The 18,337-nt window shown below is 39.7% G+C and overlaps 1 protein-coding gene across 2 annotated transcripts in view; it reads left to right on the forward strand.

The window, feature by feature from the left end:
* Window positions 1-282: 282 nt before the first annotated feature.
* The window catches only part of Potea (POTE ankyrin domain family member A), a 142,151-nt gene continuing 124,096 nt past the window's right edge, over window positions 283-18,337 (forward strand). The window contains exons 1-4 of one of the 2 annotated variants that reach the window (XM_087574848.1): window positions 283-701; window positions 3,614-3,728; window positions 4,414-4,587; window positions 6,500-6,606. In XM_087574848.1, the coding sequence (XP_087430974.1) occupies window positions 448-701; window positions 3,614-3,728; window positions 4,414-4,587; window positions 6,500-6,606 (650 nt within the window). In that variant the 5' untranslated portion in view covers window positions 283-447. The remainder of the gene's footprint in view (window positions 702-3,613; window positions 3,729-4,413; window positions 4,588-6,499; window positions 6,607-18,337) is intronic. The other variant, XM_087574849.1, reaches the window with a different exon arrangement.

An 18,337-nucleotide genomic window follows, 5' to 3' on the forward strand; every position in this document is an offset into this window, starting at 1 on the left:
TTCCTTGCAGGGCTCAACCTCAGGGCATCAGGAAATGCAATAACTAGGCCTTCTGAGCTGGTGATCATAGCAGGGCTATAAAGGATTTGAACCATCACTCAGCTCCCCTCAGCAATTGCCTTTGAAAGCTAGAGTGGTAGTCTACTCCAGAGTTAACAATTAGCAGGGCTTTGCAGGTAAACTGTGCAAGGTAGGTGAGGTTCCTGTCGCTGGAGTCTGAAGCAGACAAGTGTAATACACAGTTGTGAGCACATGCACTCACGAGCAGCATGCTTCCTCGTTGCTAGGCAACGAAAAGGGATTCTGCTCAAACTGAACCACTGACCTGGTCTGGCTGGATATTCTTTTTGTTTTTCTAAGTTTTTGTGTGGGGCTTAGGAGGAAGTAGCTGACAAAAGGGGAGGGAAGGGACGACAGCACGGGCCTCCGTGGCCCTAGGCCTCTATCATGCCGGAGGACATCGATTTTGATGGCCAGACACTGAACACCTCTGAGCAGCCACACTGGTATTGGCGCCTGTGGACCTGCTGCTTGGGCTATGGGTGCCTTGATTACCAAGTGGATGAATATCCTGTCTACCTCATCCCATATGAACCTGTGGGGCAGTTCCAAAAGGCAGCCAGCATGGGTGATTTGTCTACAGTAGAGCACTTCATCACCTCCCGAAGATACCATGTGGATAAATATGACAGGAGGAACAGGTAATATGGTCTCGGAGGGGAGATGAGCAGGAGGGGCAGGGATTGTTAGGAACAGTCAGGACGAATCATGGAGAAGCACCACCTTCCAAGAATTTTCCTAAGAGAGGGGAGAGGGTAAAGTCTGGTTCGGCTTTCAATGAGCCCGCTGTGCTTTCTGCTGGCTGTAGACCCCTAAGTATTTGGGACCTGCAACCTTGGAAAGAACCAGCTCTTAGGCCTTCTTTTTTTTTTTTTTTAATTAACTTGAGTATTTCTTATTTACATTTATTCCCTTTCCCGGTTTCTGGGCCAACATCCCCCTAACCCCTCCCACTCCCCTTCTTTATGTGTGTTCCCCTCCCCATCCTCCCCCCATTGCCGCCCTTCCCCCAACAATCACGTTCACTGGGGGTTCAGTCTTAGCAGGACCCAGGGCTTCCCCTTCCACTGGTGCTCTTACTAGGCTATTCATTGCTACCTATGAGGTCAGAGTCCAGGGTCAGTCCATGCATAGTCTTTAGGTAGTGGCTTAGTCCCTGGAAGCTCTGGTTGCTTGGCATTGTTGTTCATATGGGGTCTAGAGGTTGATACTCTCTTTCTCTATTGCTTTTCACTTACTAACAAAATCTGTGTACATTGCATGCCTACATGCGCAATTGTGTGAGTGTACATCCTACAGGTAAGTGCATGGAGGTCAGTAGGTAACTCTATTTGGCAGTTTGGTTTGGCCATATTGTGGGTTCTGCTCATCAATCAGGCCATCAGGCCTCCACTTGGGTCTTTTCTGAGCCACTCTGTGAACCCTAGACCTCAGTTTTTGAGACAAGTTATTTCACTAACCCATATGTCCACTGTATTTGATTTAGTGTATTGAACTTTACTGCATCATCTAGACTTCCACACAAGTAAGTTCCAACATCATCTGGCCTCCACAAACTAGTTTTCCAAGGTTCAGGGGATTCTGAACACAAGTGCCCAAATTACAGGATGAGCTTTTTAGCAATTGAGTTGTTGCCTCAGACCTCTTTTGTTCCTACTTCAAGCCAAGGGATGCCAATATCACTCAACAGTAGATATTCCACAGTTCACATGCTGCTTTAGTCAAAAGTGTAGATCTCAGGAGTTCCTTAGTCTTCTAAGTTGGATCTTTATACATATAAGACATAGAAGAATAAATTATTGTTTCAAAAATAGTATTTTAATTTATAACTGTTTTCTTAAAAATGAATTTTCCAACTGTATTTATCCATTTTGTGAATCTACTTATTTTCTACATGTTACTTAGATATCTACTATACAGCATATACATTCTACTGTCTCTTAAGATCCTTCCATTTTTAAACCTTTATATTTCACCACTGAATCAAGAAGTTAAGAAAGTTAAAACTTGCCTTAATTTTAATAGAAACTTCTCTCCCTTTCTACAAAAAACGACAAATACAAAAACAAATACAAAAACAAATACAAAAATTGTTTTGAAAGTAGACTGTAAAAAAAAATCACATAACTATTCTTTAGTAAAATTATATCACATGCTATAAAAAATTCCTTTTAATGTATGATGTCCTCTTAAGTGTGATATTAAATATTAAAATAATAGGTGGCTTTACAGTCTATAAATTTAAATATTAAATAAAGCAGTGCTCATTTAATCCCTAGGCTCAGTCTTGGTGTGAGTCAATAGATGCATAAATGACTAGAAGGCAACCAAAGATGATCTTCTTTACTAACAATTGGAGTCTAGAGTATCACCTGGGGACTAGGCTATGTTCCTGTTGGCTGCAAACATGGAAAGGTTATCTGTAGGCATTAAAAAATGAAAAGAAGGGGGGGGCTAGAGAGATGGCTCAGTGGTTAAGAGCACCGACTGCTCTTCCTGAGGTCCTGAGTTCAAATCCCAGCAACCACATGGTGGCTCACAACCATCTGTAATGAGATCCAATGCTCTCTTTTGGTGTGTCTGAAGACAGCTACAGTGTACTCATATACAATAAATAAATCTTTTTAAAAAATAAAAAAAAACAAAGTACTGATGACTGAGAGTTTAGATTTTTGGTTTTTGTCTTTGCTATTTTAAATCTCTTTACCTAAATTTGTTTTAAGAGCTAAAATTTACATAGATACAAGATTTACCATGAACCTATGGATTGTGTTTTATATTGCTTGATGTAAAGTGCAACGAACTTATTTTGTACAGTAATAAATTTAAAAATATTACCAATTATAGTTGTAAAATGTCATGAATCATTAGAATTATTCCAGAGATGCTAAAATGTGAATGAAGAGTAAGTAGTAGTTATCCGGCCTGCAAACTTAACTACTAGGAGAATGAGTTAGGAGAATTATCAAGTTCAAGGCCAACCTTGGCAATATAATTTTAAAAAATAGTAAACTTATTTGAATAAAAAATTGTATCTGTACAATTCTTTAATTTGTATTTATTAAGATGTTGTATTTGACAGCAGTAGCAAGAATAATCATCATTATCCACCAAATGCTGAGGTGTCTGGTGCTGGAAACACTTTTACACGCTTTGTGTAGACTTGAACTGAAACATCACAGCAGCACCATGTAAGACAGTTACTGTTTGTTCCTTATCATATGGATGAGGAAACTGAGTTTTGGAGGTCATAGAAACCCTAAGAAGTAGCTAGAGAAGGATTCAAATATAAGCTGTGTTCAGTTTTCTGAGTGTTGTTATTTAAATAGGCTGCTCTGAGCAGGAATGAAGCTTGTGATAGACCAGTTGAATTGGGCAGCCATGCACTGTATCCCTAGTAAGACAAGTGAACACGTGAGTAGAGACATAAATAAATAAGCAAATCCCAGGTGAAACTCTTACTTCAGATGGAAACAAATTACATACTATTTACAATTGAATGTATTTTGTCATAGTATTCCATAATTTCCTAAAATATCCTTTCAATTGGTAGGACTTCACTACACTATGCATGTGCTCATAACCATCCAGAAGTGGTGATGCTGTTAATCAAGAGCAACTGCACTATTAATGCCCAGGACGATGAAGGCTGCACACCCTTGATTAAGGTAGCTATTGGACAGCAATTTTAATATGAAATGGATAAGACTTTGTCCATGTTTGTTTTCTGTTCCTGTGATAAAACAATGACCTAAAGCAGTTCAGGGAAACAAATGTTTATTTGGCTTACACTTCCACATCACAGTCCATCATCAAGGGAAATCAGAGCAGGAGTTCAAGTCAGGAAATTGGAGGCAGGAACGGAAGCAGATACCACAGGGGAAGGCTGCTTTCTCACACCCTTTTCCATGGCCTGCTCAGCTTGCTTTCTCATACAACTCAGGGCCACTGTTGAGTCATGCCATGGCCCCAGTAATCTTGTCCCTCCTACATCAATCAACCGTTCCACAGATTTGCCCATGGGCTAATCTGATAGAAGCAGTTCTTTAAGCTAGGCTTCCCCTCTTTGGCTACTTGGAGCCTATGTCAAGTTATCAAAACAAACTTTCCCTTCCCAATACCAGTCAACTAGCACAGATCTAGGTATTGTAGAACACTTCTAAAACTCTCACATTTGGGAAACTGAAGTAAGAGGATTTTGAATTTAGGACAGCCTGGGGTACTTTACAAGACCCTGTCTCAAAAAGAGAGGGGTAATATACATAACTTAGGCAAGGGTAATTATTCAATGCAATTGTAAGAATGTTTATCTTGCCTTTCTTGAAGAGCAATTTTTTTGAACAACACCTACAGGCCACAGAGCGAAACAACCTGGAATGTGTTTCTATATTACTGAAGCATGGTGCTGATCCACACATGGCAGATTTTACTGGAAATACAGCCCTCCACTATGCAGTGTATAATGGAAACAGAGCAATCGCCAGTGAACTGCTCAAGTACAAAGTAGATATTAACGCCATAACAAAGGTAAAGACCCCAATATATGCTAGCAGTGACACTAGGATCCATTTTCTGCATGCCAAAGTTCAGGCATTCTCACTGATTCTGTTAAGAGTAAAATATTTTTTCTCCAAATGTGTTTTTCATATTTGTGGTAGTGGAAAAGAGCACAATTTTTCTGAGAATTGGGCTTTATTTTAAAACTCAAAAATAAAATTGGTGGATTTGGGCCCACCTATATCACATATACATGAACAATAAAAATAAATAAAATTTTAAGATAAATATTTTTAAATAAACAGAAATCTGTAGCAGTTAGAGGTTATAGGGGTGGTTTGTCTCTCAGAAATGAGGCAGGAATGAAAAATAAGGAAAGATACAGTCAAAGGCATATAGGCCAATTGTGAAACTTAATCATTAAAAAATATCAAGGTTTTAAAAACTTTTTCAGACGAGATCGGGCGCGTTCAGGGTGGTATGACTTAACTTTTTCAAATTTATGTGTACATAAGAAATGCTGTTCAGTTTGGGAGTTAATAATTCTCAGTCTAGAAAAGAAGTATTTTTGAGATACAGGTTAAAGCATTCTGCTCCAGAGACTCCACTTGAGCTCATTCATTCATTAGGGACATGCGAACCATTACCATGTTTTGGATTTTTGGGTATTGAAGGAAAAACTTCATTTAGGTAAGATTCTTTGAATCAGTGAATGTTTGGGAAAAGTACTGAAGAGGAGTGAGGTTCACAGGAGGTGTGGGGCAGGGGATAGGCGTGTCAAAGGAAAGGAGGCACCTGTGTGTGGGAAAATGAGGCAGAGGGAAGGAAAATCTACTCACCACGACTCTTATAAAAATGGTTATTTTATTTATTTACATTTCAAGTGTCCCATTCCCAGCTTCTCCCCAGCAACCCCCACCCCAGCTGTCCTCCTTTTTGTGTCTATGAGGGTGTTCATTTAGTCACTCACCCACTCCCACCTCATAGCTCTATCATTCCCCTGTGCTGGGGCATCAAGCCTCCACAGGACCATGGTCCTCTCCTCCCATTGATGCCAGATAGGCCATCCTCTGATTTGATGCAGCTGGAGCCATGGCTCCCTCCCTCCATGTGTACTCTTTGTTTGGTGGTTGTCCCTGGGAGCTCTGGGTGGTCCCGTTAGTTGATATTGTAATCCTTATGGGGCTGCCATCCCCATCAGCTCCTTCAGTCCTCCCCTCAGCTCTTCCATTTGAGGTCCCCAGGCTTAGTCCAACGGTTGTCTGTGAGTTCTGCATCTGTATTAGTCAAGTGCTGGCAGATCCTCTACCGGCACAGCCATACCAGGATCCTGTCAGCAAGTGCTTCTTGGCATCAGCAATAGTATCAGGGTTTGGTGTCTGTAGATGGGTTGGATCTCAAGGTGGAGTGACCTCTGGATGGCTTTTCCTTCAGTCTCTGCTCCATTTTTGTCCCTGCATTTCCTTTAGACAGGAATAATTCTGGGTTAAAATTTTTGAGATGGGTGGGTGGTCCCATCCCTCAATTGGGGGCCATGGGAGGTTATGTCTCCCTTTTGTTGGGAATTTTGGCTGATGTCATCCCTGTTGAGTCCTGGGAATCTCTCACTTCCCTGGTGCCAGGGACTTTCTAGTGGCTACCGCCAGCTCCCCATCCCCAACTGCTACACATTTCTATTCAACTTCCTGACCCTCTGTCCTTCACCTCTGTCCCTTCCCATTCCAGATCCTGTCCCCCCCTTCCTTCCCAGTCCTCCCTCCCTCTACCTCCTGTGATTATTTTGTCTCCCCTTCTAAGTGGAGTTAAAGCGTCCACACTTGGATCTTCCTTCTTCTTAAGGTTAATAAAGTCTATGGGATAGTATGTATTTATGTACATAAACATCTGTGATGGGTTTTCAGTTGATAAACACGTTGAACTATAAACATTTTTTCTTTTCTAGCATGGCTTCACACCATTTTCCCTTGCTGTATTTGAAAAAAGAGAGAAGATGGCAGAGTTTTTAACAGAGAGGGGTGCAGATGTACATGAAGTCATTGAGTCGAATAGGTACGGTTTCTTCTTTTTCTCAATCTTCGTGTTGTTCTTGTTAGTGACAATGGCTTAAGTCAGGAACACCAAACTGATAGGGGGAAGATTCCCTTAAATTTGAAGGTATATTGTAAGGAACACCATGAACTGTTACCTGGAAAAGAACTGCACCAACCACATCAAGAACACAGAATGCACTAGGGTCCAGCTCCTCTTTGGATACTGACTTTGTTATTCATAATCTGATTTTACTGGTGATTTTATTATCGAATAATTATTTATTTACATTGCAAATGTTATCCCCTTTCCCAGTTTCCCATCCATATAAGTCTCCTATCCCATCCCCTTACCCCTACTCCTATGAGGGTAAGGGTTCCCCCACCCACCTCTTCCAACCTCCCGGCCCTGACATTCCCTTACACTGGAACATCTACCCTTGGCAGGACCAAGGGTGTCTCCTCCCATTGATGCCCAACAAGGCCATATTCTTCTACATATGCGGCTGGAGCCATGGGTCTGTTCCTGTTACTCTTTAGATGGTGGTTTAGTCCTGGGAGCTCTGGTTGGTTGGTATTGTTGTTATTCCTATGGGGTTGCAAACCCCTTCAGCACCTTCAGTCCTTTCTATAACTCCTCCATTGGGGACCCCATTTTCAGTTCAATGGTTGGCTGTAAGCATCTGCCTCTGTGTTTGTCATGTTCTGGCAGAGCCTCTCAGGAGACAGCTTTATCAGGCTCCTGTCAGCATGCTCTTCTTGGCATTAGCAATATTGTCTGGCTTTGGTGGCTGTATATGGGATGAATCCCCAGGATAGGATGGCTTTTCCTTTAGTATCTGCTCCAAACTTTGTCTCCCTATTTCCTCCTGTGAATATTTTTGGTCCCTTTCTAGAAAGGACGAAGTATCCACACTTTGGTCATCCTTCTTCTTGAGCTTCATGGGATCTGTAGATTGAATCTTGAGTATTCCTGTCTTTTGGGCTAATATCCACTTATCCAGCAATACCCTGTGTGTTCTTTTGTTACCGCACTCAGGATGATATTTTCTAGTTCCATCTATCTGCCAAAGAATCTCCTGAAGTCATTTACTTAATAGCTGAATAGTACTCTGTTGTGTAGATGTTCTACATTTTCTGTATCCATTTCTCTGTTGAAGGGCATCTGGGTTCTTTCCATCTTCTGCTTATTATAAAAAAGGCCGCTATGAATAGAATGGAGCACGTGTCTTTGTTGTATGTTGGGGCATCTTTTGGCTATGTGCCCAGGAGTGGTGTAGCTGGGTCCTCAGGTAGTGCAGTGTCCAATTTTCTGAGGAACCTCCAGGCTGATTTCCAGAGTGATTGTACCAGCTTGCAATCCCACCAACAATGGAGGAGTGTTCCTCTTTCTCCACATCCTCGCCAGCATCTGTTTTGATCTTAGCCATTCTGACTGGTGTGAGGAAGAGTCTTAGGGTTGTTTTAAATTGCATTTCCCTGATGACTAAGGATGTTGAACATTTATTTAGGTGCATAAATATGCAGGATTGAGAGTTCATCTTAGTGGATTTTTCCTTTGGTGAATATGAAGTGTCCTTATCTTTTTTGACAACTTTCGGTTGAAAATTGATTTTATTCAATATTAGAATGGCTACTCCAGCTAGTTTCCTGGAAACATTTGCTTGGAAAATTGTTTACCAGCCTCTTACTCTGAGGTAGTATCTGTCTTTGTCACTGAGGTGTGCTTTCTTCATGCAGCAAAATCTTTCTATATCCAGTGTGTTAGTCTATATCTTTTTATTGGGTAATTGAGTCCATTGATGTTAAGAGATATTAAGGAATAGCAATTGTGAATTATGTTTGTGTGGCTCTCTTGTATTTGTTGCAAGAAGATTATTTCTTGCTTTTTCTATGGTGTGGTTTCCCTTTTTGTATTAGAGTTTTCCATGTATTATTGTTTGTAGGACTGGATTTGTGGAAAGATATTGTATAAATTTGGTTTTGTTGTGGAATAACTTGGTTTCTCTATGGTAATTCAGAGTTTTGCTGGATACTGTATCATGGGCTGGCATTCGTGTTCTCTTAGGGTCTATATGACATCTGCCCAGGATCTTCTAGCTTTCCTAGTCTCCATTGAGGAGTCTGTTGTAATTCTGATAGGTCTGCCTTTGTATGTTTCTTGTCCGTTTTCCCTTACTGTTTTAAATATTTCTTTGTTTTGTTCATTTGGTGCTTTGAGTATTATGTGACAGGAGGAATTTCTTTTCTGGTTCAATCTTTTTGGAGTTCTGTAGGCTTCTTGTGTGATTATGGGCATCTCTTTCTTTAGGTTATGGAAGTTTTCTTCCATAATTTTGTTGAAGATATTTACTAACCCTTTAATTTTGGAATCTTTGCTCTCTTCTCTACCTATTATCCTTAGGGTTGATCTTCTCATTGTGTCCCAGATTTCCTGGATATTTTGGCTTAGGATCTTTTTGTGTTTTGCATTTTCTTTAATGTTTGTGTCAATGTTTTCTATGGTATCTTCTGTTCTTGAGATTCTCTCTTTTATATCTTGTATACTTTTGGTGATGCTTGCATCTGTGACTTCTATTTTCTTTCCTAGGTTTTCTGTTTCCAGGGTTGTCTCCCTTTGTGATTTGCTTATTTTTTTCCTATTTCTATTTTTATAATCTGTTGTGTCAATATTTTCTATGGTATCTTCTGCTCTTGAGATTCTCACTTCTATCTCTTGTATTCTGTTGGTAATGCTTGTGTCTATGACTTCTAATCTGTTTCTTAGATATTTTATTTCCCTCAGTTGTCTCCCTTTGTTATTTCTTTATTGTTTCTATTTCCATTTTTATAACCTCTTTGGTTGATTTTTCTGTTTCCTCTTTAGGGACTTTTACTTGTTTACCTTTGTTACTCTGTATTTTTTTAAACGAGTTATTTATGTCCTTCTTAAAGTCCTCTAACATCATCATGAGTTGTGATTTTAAATCAAAATCTTGCTTTTCTGGTGTGTTGGGTTATTTAGGACTTGCTGTGGTGGGGGAACTGGGTTCTGATGATGCCAAGTGGCCTTGGTTTCTGTTGCTTAGGTTCTTGTCCTTGCCTCTAGCCATCTGCTTATCTCTGGTATTAGTTGGTCTTTCTGTCTCTGACAGTGGCTTACCCTCCTATAAGGCTGTGTATCTGCACAGTGGGAGACTAGCTCTCTTCCAGTAGGATGTGGGTACAGATAGCTGTGGCCCTGAGTCAGCTCAGAGTGCAGACAGAAACCAGAAGGAGCCTGTCCCAGATTGCTCCTCAGTTCCTGTGTCTTGAGAGCCCCAGACGGGTTTCTCTTGGGCCAAGAATGTGAGCAGAAGTTGTGTTCTCACCTGTGCTCTCAGGATTGTCTGTGCTACTGGGAGATGTTTTTCTTCCAGCAGGATCTGGGTACAGAAAGCTGTGGCATGGAGTCAACTCTGGGCACAGGTAGTAACCAGCAGGATCTGTCTCAGTTTACTTCTTGGTTTCTGTGTCCAGAAAGCTCCAGGAAGGTTTCTCTTGGGCCAGGAATGTGGGCAGAAATGGTGGTCTTACCTGTGCTCTCAGGTGTGTCAGCAGTTCTGGGAGACGCGCTTTCTCCCAGCGGTATCTTGGTACAGAGAGCTGTGGCACAGCTTTACCGGTTATTTTATGTTACTTATGTCAACTACACATTAATGTTGTTTATTTTGAAAATTATCTACCTAGTTTGACATTATTGACCATGAAATTTATAATCACTTTTTATATTTTCATTTTGTTTCTTACATATATTCCTTTCAAATGCTATATTCGACATTAATAGGTTTAGAAAACCATGCTGTCTCTGACCATTCATTGCTTTGAATGGTGTTTAAATAGTCAAAATACATTAGGTCAAAAACATCATAGCAATTAAATGCCATCACTCATGGTATTCTTTTGTTCCTGTCCTCTCTGAATTGTTGTGTTGCTGTGTTAGTCAGCTATGCACTGTAACTCCTGAAACATCCATGGTTAGGATGTGGAGTACAAAGAACTAAGACTCAAGTTCCTTGACTTGGCTGGGGATCTCATCAGCTGAGGCTTCTGGAAATGGTTCTGTGGAGCAGGATCATGCAACAGAATTGAGGCCAATGTGGAAGCAGAGAGAGCTATTGCATCACAGTTCACCAACTAAAAACCTCAGGAATGGAGCTTAGCCAGGAAGAAATGGGTATGGAGGGACGGTGTTCCTCTTCTGTCAGTTCTGGAACAGGATGTAACTCAACACCACATAACAATATTTGGTGATGTTTTGACATTTAGTAGCAAACAGGTAAGTAACAAAAGCAGTAAGCCTGTTTGTTATACATATAATGGCTGGTGAGAGTGCTGGCAGATTAATGCTTATAAGCAAGATTAATTTCCAATTCCTCCAAGTCATGTGTCTTGGGAGGGAACAACAGACTCACAGTTCAGTGTTGGGACATAGTTTAAGTTATTTATAAATAAATAAATATCTAATGTAAGCTATATTAGGAATTCAAAAATATACCTATGCCAAACATTTGGCAAATATTTTTCATATGAATATTAAAATAACTATTACTTTCTCACTACATCACAGTGAAGCTTCACTTGGCAAACAGTCAACATCAATGCTTATTTATGATGCACAAATCAATACAAGTAGGACTTTTGATACTGCTTTACTCTAAGGCAGAGTTCTCAATCTGTGAGTGACAACGTTTTAAGGGTAGAATGGTCACCTAAGATCATCCTGCATATCAGATATTTAGATTATGATTCATTAGAGTAGCAAAATTATAGTTATCAAGTAGCAGCAAAAATAATTTAATGGTTAGGGGTATCACTGAAACATGAGGAACTGTATTAAAGGGTCGAATTGGGATAGGTGAAAGTCACTGCTCTAAGTGGTCTATCCTAAGGAAATACACAATTATGAAGATTGAAAATTTAAGTTCCGGGCTGGAGAGATGGCTCAGCGGTTAAGAGCACTGACTGCTCTTCCAGAGGTCCTGAGTTCAAATCCCAGCAACCACATGGTGGCTCACAACCATCTGTAATGAGATCTGGTGCCTTCTTCTGGCCTGCAGTCACATATGCAGGCAGAATGCTGTACATAAAATAAAAATTTAAGTTCCCCAGAAAAAGAAAATAAAGTATAAATGCAGAGATAATTTCTACAAAAGTTTATATATCAAACCATATTGTCCAAGGAATATGAGTTTTAGATATTTAAGAGTATATTAATATCTCTTAATACAAAAGAAAAAGGGTTTTTAATATAGTACTTTGTATGTCTTCTCTATAGGTACATTGTAGCAAATTTTTTTTTTTTATTAACTTGAGTATTTCTTATATACATTTCGAGTGTTATTCCCTTTCCCGGTTTCCGGGCAAACATCCCCCTCCCCCTCCCCTTCCTTATGGGTGTTCCCCTCCCAACCCTCCCCCCATTGCCGCCCTCCCCCCATAGACTAGTTCACTGGGGGTTCAGTCTTAGCAGGACCCAGGGCTTCCCCTTCCACTGGTGCTCTTACTAGGATATTCATTGCTACCTATGGGGTCAGAGTCCAGGGTCAGTCCATGTATAGTCTTTAGGTAGTGGCTTAGTCCCTGGAAGCTCTGGTTGCTTGGCATTGTTGTACTTTTGGGGTCTCGAGCCCCTTCAAGCTCTTCCAGTTCTTTCTCTGATTCCTTCAACAGGGGACCTATTCTCAGTTCAGTGGTTTGCTGCTGGCATTCGCCTCTGTATTTGCTGTATTCTGGCTGTGTCTCTCAGGAGCGATCTACATCCGGCTCCTGTCGGTCTGCACTTCTTTGCTTCATCCATCTTGTCTAATTGGGTGGCTGTATATGTATGGGCCACATGTGGGGCAGGCTCTGAATGGGTGTTCCTTCAGTCTCTGTTTTAATCTTTGCCTCTCCCTTCCCTGCCAAGGGTATTCTTTTTCCTCATTTAAAGAAGGAGTGAAGCATTCACATTTTGATCATCCGTCTTGAGTTTCGTTTGTTCTAGGGATCTAGGGTAATTCAAGCATTTGGGCTAATAGCCACTTATCAATGAGTGCATACCATGTATGTCTTTCTGTGATTGGGTTAGCTCACTCAGGATGATATTTTCCAGTTCCAACCATTTGCCTACGAATTTCATAAACTCGTTGTTTTTGATAGCTGAGTAATATTCCATTGTGTAGATGTACCACATTTTCTGTATCCATTCCTCTGTTGAAGGGCATCTGGGTTCTTTCCAGCTTCTGGCTATTATAAATAAGGCTGCGATGAACATAGTGGAGCACGTGTCTCTTTTATATGTTGAGGCATCTTTTGGGTATATGCCCAAGAGAGGTATAGCTGGATCCTCAGGCAGTTCAATGTCCAATTTTCTGAGGAACCTCCAGACTGATTCCCAGAATGGTTGTACCAGTCTGCAATCCCACCAACAATGGAGGAGTGTTCCTCTTTCTCCACATCCTCGCCAGCATCTGCTGTCACCTGAGTTTTTGATCTTAGCCATTCTCACTGGTGTGAGGTGAAATCTCAGGGTTGTTTTGATTTGCATTTCCCTTATGACTAAAGATGTTGAACATTTCTTTAGGTGTTTCTCAGCCATTCGGCATTCCTCAGCTGTGAATTCTTTGTTTAGCTCTGAACCCCATTTTTTAATAGGGTTATTCGTCTCCCTGAGGACTAACTTCTTGAGTTCTTTGTATATTTTGGATATAAGCCCTCTATCTGTTGTAGGATTGGTAAAGATCTTTTCCCAATCTGTTGGTTGCCGTTTTGTCCTAACCACAGTGTCCTTTGCTTTACAGAAGCTTTGCAGTTTTATGAGATCCCATTTGTCAATTCTTGATCTTAGAGCATAAGCCATTGGTGTTTTGTTCAGGAAATTTTTTCCAGTGCCCATGTGTTCCAGATGCTTCCCTAGTTTTTCTTCTATTAGTTTGAGTGTGTCTGGTTTGATGTGGAGGTCCTTGATCCACTTGGACTTAAGCTTTGTACAGGGTGATAAGCATGGATCGATCTGCATTCTTCGATTGTAGCAAATTTTAATGTAATGTAGGATATGTTGGCCCATGACTTACAAGCTCCAAAACACGATTTCCAATTGTTCACAGAAGGAAAATTGAACCAATGACACCATTGTGTAGTACACAGCACTAACTGTACTGTCCTAGTCCACAGAGTCTTACTAGCTTCTTGTTAACAGTGGAAGGAACACTGTCTTCGTATCATCTTTCTACCTTGTCTTGAAAGCATGTTTCTGTGAGGAAATACTGAAATCCAATCCAAATGATCCTGTTCTCTAAAGAGATGAGATGGACAGGGTCAGATTATAACAAGGGGGAGTTTATTTTGTATTTTTATTATGAATATTACTGTATTTTTATTTATGTGGATGAGGATTAACTTAAGGAGTCCCACGTACTGTGGACAAGTTTTGCCATTAAAGCCACAGTACACGTCTATTTGTTTTGAGGGTTCAAATGCTTTATCCTGGTCATGGGAAATGCTAAGAAGTTTTCACTGAGCTTTTACACATTTTTATAATGAAGTTTTAAAACATAATTGTTTTATCCCCTAGGGGGAGTAAAATGGAGGCATTTAATAAAAACGAGTAAATGAATGGTTTATCTATAACCATATTAAAATATTTGTTGTGTCCTACCTTACTCCTGGAACTTCCTTCTCTGTACCCCAGGCTCATGCTCTTCTTCCCTTTCACTATAAACGTAGTACAGGTTGATGAACTACTAAGGTGTCTTTCCACTCGTTCTTGCCATGGGAAGTGATGAGAGCTGATCATGAAATTTCTTACACTGCACAGAACAGGAAGAGCGAGACTAGAGTGCAGGAGACTCTTAGTGTCTTTCCCAGAAAGGGAGGGAATGTGAACCTGCTGAAATTTGCTGCACTGCAGCTGGAAATTTTTGCAAAGATTGTCCCTGGTCTATTTTTGTCATCTGAGTTTTGCCATGCTGCAAGAGAGTCACCACGCATCCATCTTCCTTGTACATGGCATTTCTATTCTAAAGTGAATAATTTTCCACTGAGCAAATAGAAAACACTTCATATTTTAGTAAAATAATTCTACTCTTTTAAAATTTTTGCTAGCACCATTGGTCAAAATCACTACACCACCACACCACCACCATTACCACAATAAGAAGAACAACAACAACAACAAAAATACCCATGTGCTGTCATTGTCAGTTTATACTAGTAAATACCACTTTTTGGCAATCAGTAGTCAGTTGGGATCAGAGTCATTGTCACAGATATTTATTTTCAGCTATAAATGTCATTAACTTTCTTTTCCCTGCATTCGACTGATTCAACAAAATATAAGCAAGATTTCTTAATGTATTAATTACCTATAAAGCAGCATTTACTATAAAATACTCTTCATAATATAGAATGGTCTCCAAGGAGTATCTGAAAAATGTTAGTTTGCCATTTTAATATACTATATTTTTCTACAGTTATTATAAAATACATTCTCCCTCATTTTAGAAGTGGATGACAGTACTGAACATGCATCTTTATCTAGGTAAGAGTTCATGGCTTTTAAATATGTGATGTCATTGGTAAGCAAAGATAAGAAGCTAATACTTCTGCAACACACATTATATATGCCTAAAACAATCAGATAAGGGCTGTGGAGTAAGTATTGCTATCTCTGTAAGCTAGCTCCCACTTTCTAGGGAACCAAATACAGAGAGCTTGATTCTATAATTGATTTTGGCTTCCCAGTGCATCACTTGCCCAGACTGACTGAGATGCACATGCTCTTCTGTCAAGAAGCAGACATACTTTCATACCAGTTCAGAAAGTTAGACTAAATTATGCCATGCAGCCCTGAATGAAACCCCGGTTATATGACCCTATAGCTTGTCTTGATATTTTTGACAATTGCAGCTGTAACCAATACTTTGTTTTTGTCATCACAGGTTTTAAGGCAGATCAGGTTTAGCTCTGGCCAGATATTCATAGATTTTACTTATGCAAAATCAGGCAAATCCTGTAGAGGAGTTTGTATGATAATTGAAGAATAGTTGTTAGCACCTCATTAGAGGGATTTTAAATTGATTTTTCTATTTACTATGATTCTGTGGGATATTTTTGTTCCCTTCCTATTTTGGTTTTTCATTTTATGATTATACTCTTTTTAAAAATTTTACCTTTTGATTTTTTGCCTTTTCGCCTATATTATTTTTCCATTCCTGAAAGTTAAATGTTTATTTTCTTCTGAAGGCACATAAAAGAATCTACAATTTCAAGATTTTAAGGACTCTTAGAGACATATACCTAAAGTTTATATACAGTAAAATAACATATGCATATAGTAAAAGTCAGAAATGAGGTATTTTTCAGTACAGCTCTTTAAGTGTAAGGTTAGTCTCTTTATTTATCCACCAGAATCTAAGAATCTAATAAAGTTAGAATGTATGTAGTGAAGCCACGAAGAGAATAAATGTGGAATTATCAAGATAGCCATATAGAGGAAGGTGGGCATGAGTTAACAGTGCAAAAGAGAGCTTGAAGAGAACAATGGCCTGTGCTCACTTGCATTTTAGAAACATAAACATAATATCATTTCAGTGTATAAGTTTGAAAACAATAGTTTAAAATTTATATTTAAAAATATTAAAATTATTCCAGAAAGCTGAGTTACAGATATTGTGGGTAAAGTTTTAGCAAATAAGTTCATATTGAACCCACTTAAAAGATGGTTGTTGCTAATTGTATTTGCCATCCCTGTATAGTGGGAAGTGACTCTTCAGGCAGCAGTCTATCCAGTTAATAAGTATCAGGTTTAATGAAAGATCTCGTGTGGAAAAATCCCTGGTGGGTAGTGGGTAGCTCACTGAGTAACACTTGCTGTTCAGTCCAACCGATCTAAGTTTAGTGTGGTGTGGAGAGTTTTGCAAGAGCAGTTAGATAGTTCGTTTTTTATCAACCAAATAAAAGGATAAGCCAGATGGGTGTAGCTGGATGGTGTCCTGCAGTAGGTCTGCTGTCTGACAGTGTGTGTCACTCAATTCAGAGCCTCATACATGGTTGGCATATGTTGTGTCGTGATAGTACGTCCACAGTTAGGAATTCTATGACCTCTTCTTTTAAAGTGAAATGAGACTTTTTTTTTCCCGGAGTTGGGGACCGAACCCAGGGCCTTGTGCTTGCTAGGCAAGTGCTCTACCACTGAGCTAAATCCCCAACCTCTTCTTTTAATACCTAAAGAATTAGCAATTTCTTTTGAAATATACCGTCCATATCCATGGGTAGCAAATAGAGTTTCCCAGTGATTTGTTTGACTCTTGAAATGTCCAACTTGGCAGAAAATTACCTTTCACTTGCAGCTTTTAATTTCATTATCCTAGAATTATCCAGAACTTTTGAAGAGTCTGCAGTACAAAATAGACATTTTGTTCTTAGAATTTCAGGTGGAACTTTAAAAGTGGGAATATAGCTAGCTTCTTTTCTGCAGAATCTGGAACTTCAGAATTATAAAAATTGAATTCTGGAAATGTTTAAATATAAAGAAGTTTGTCTTTATAGGTCCATATGCCACATACAATGGAATATACTGAAAGTTCCATTTCAGTAATATTATGTTTAGCCAATATTTCCAAAGTAACAGCTCTCTGCTTGAAGATGAGCCTTTTTTAAAAGAAAAAGATATATTTATTTATTATATACGAGTACACTGTAGCTGTCCTCATACACACCAGAAAAGGGCATCGGATCTCAATACAGATGGCTGTGAGCCACCATGTGGTTGCTGGGATTTGAACTCAGGACTTCTGGAAGAGCAGTCAGTGCTCCTAACCACTGAGCCATCTCTCCAGACCCTGAAGATGAGCTTTTTATAATTATTCATATTTTCTGAGATCAACCTAACTCTCCTCACCTATTAAAAACTTTATTTTTAAAGTTTGTGTGTATCAATGTGTATATGTGTATTTCCCCAAGAATGTGGTATCTGAAGAGGCCAGTAGAGAAAGATCATATGTTTTTGAGTTATAAATGTTTAATGAGCTGCCCAGCATGGGTGTTGGAAACTGAACATGGAGCCAAAGTTGAGTTCTTTACAAGAGCAGCAAGCTACCTTCACTACTGAGTCCTCATTCCAGCATCATATTCAAACCCTTCTGTGAAGTTCAGTGTGAGCTGGAGTTTCACAGGGAGTCACCAGACTGAGGTCTTTTCTTGTCTTCTGTGGCAGAGTACATGAGTTAGGGCCATTCTCAGTCTCAGATCAGGCTATGAAGACAGCACAGTTGCTTGCCTTCTTTCACACCGGATCTTCATGATAAGGTCTTTTTTAAATCTTGTGCAGCAACTTCGTTGATGCAGTTATACTGTTCTAACCCCAGATGGATGCCACCTTTCCATTGCCCCTCAAGTGGTCTGTTTTTCCCAGTAGTGAATTCTATCAATCCAAGTATATTCTTTGGATTTAAGAGCCAAACTATGTCATGACTCTTCATCTGTGTTTAAAGGGGATTTTATCTTTTATGTCAACTAGAAATCAACATAGGAGTGAAGGGCCTTTCCTTTCTGTAATGTGCCTGCTTAGACCAACCGGTTAGGTCAGGAAGTCAAAACAGTAGGAAAAGAGGCCTCAAAACTAAGAAGGCAAGGTCTGACTGTCAAGGCTGACCTCTGATGCACTGGGGCACATGTTCAATAGACAGCAAATATGTGTGAACAGGAATACATATCATACATGGATATTAAACATCATGTCAGGAAACTGATTG

This window comes from Rattus norvegicus, chromosome 10, assembly GCF_021556685.1.
Source record: "Rattus norvegicus strain SHRSP/BbbUtx chromosome 10, alternate assembly SHRSP_T2T, whole genome shotgun sequence".
Classification (NCBI taxonomy): Eukaryota; Metazoa; Chordata; class Mammalia; order Rodentia; family Muridae; genus Rattus; species Rattus norvegicus.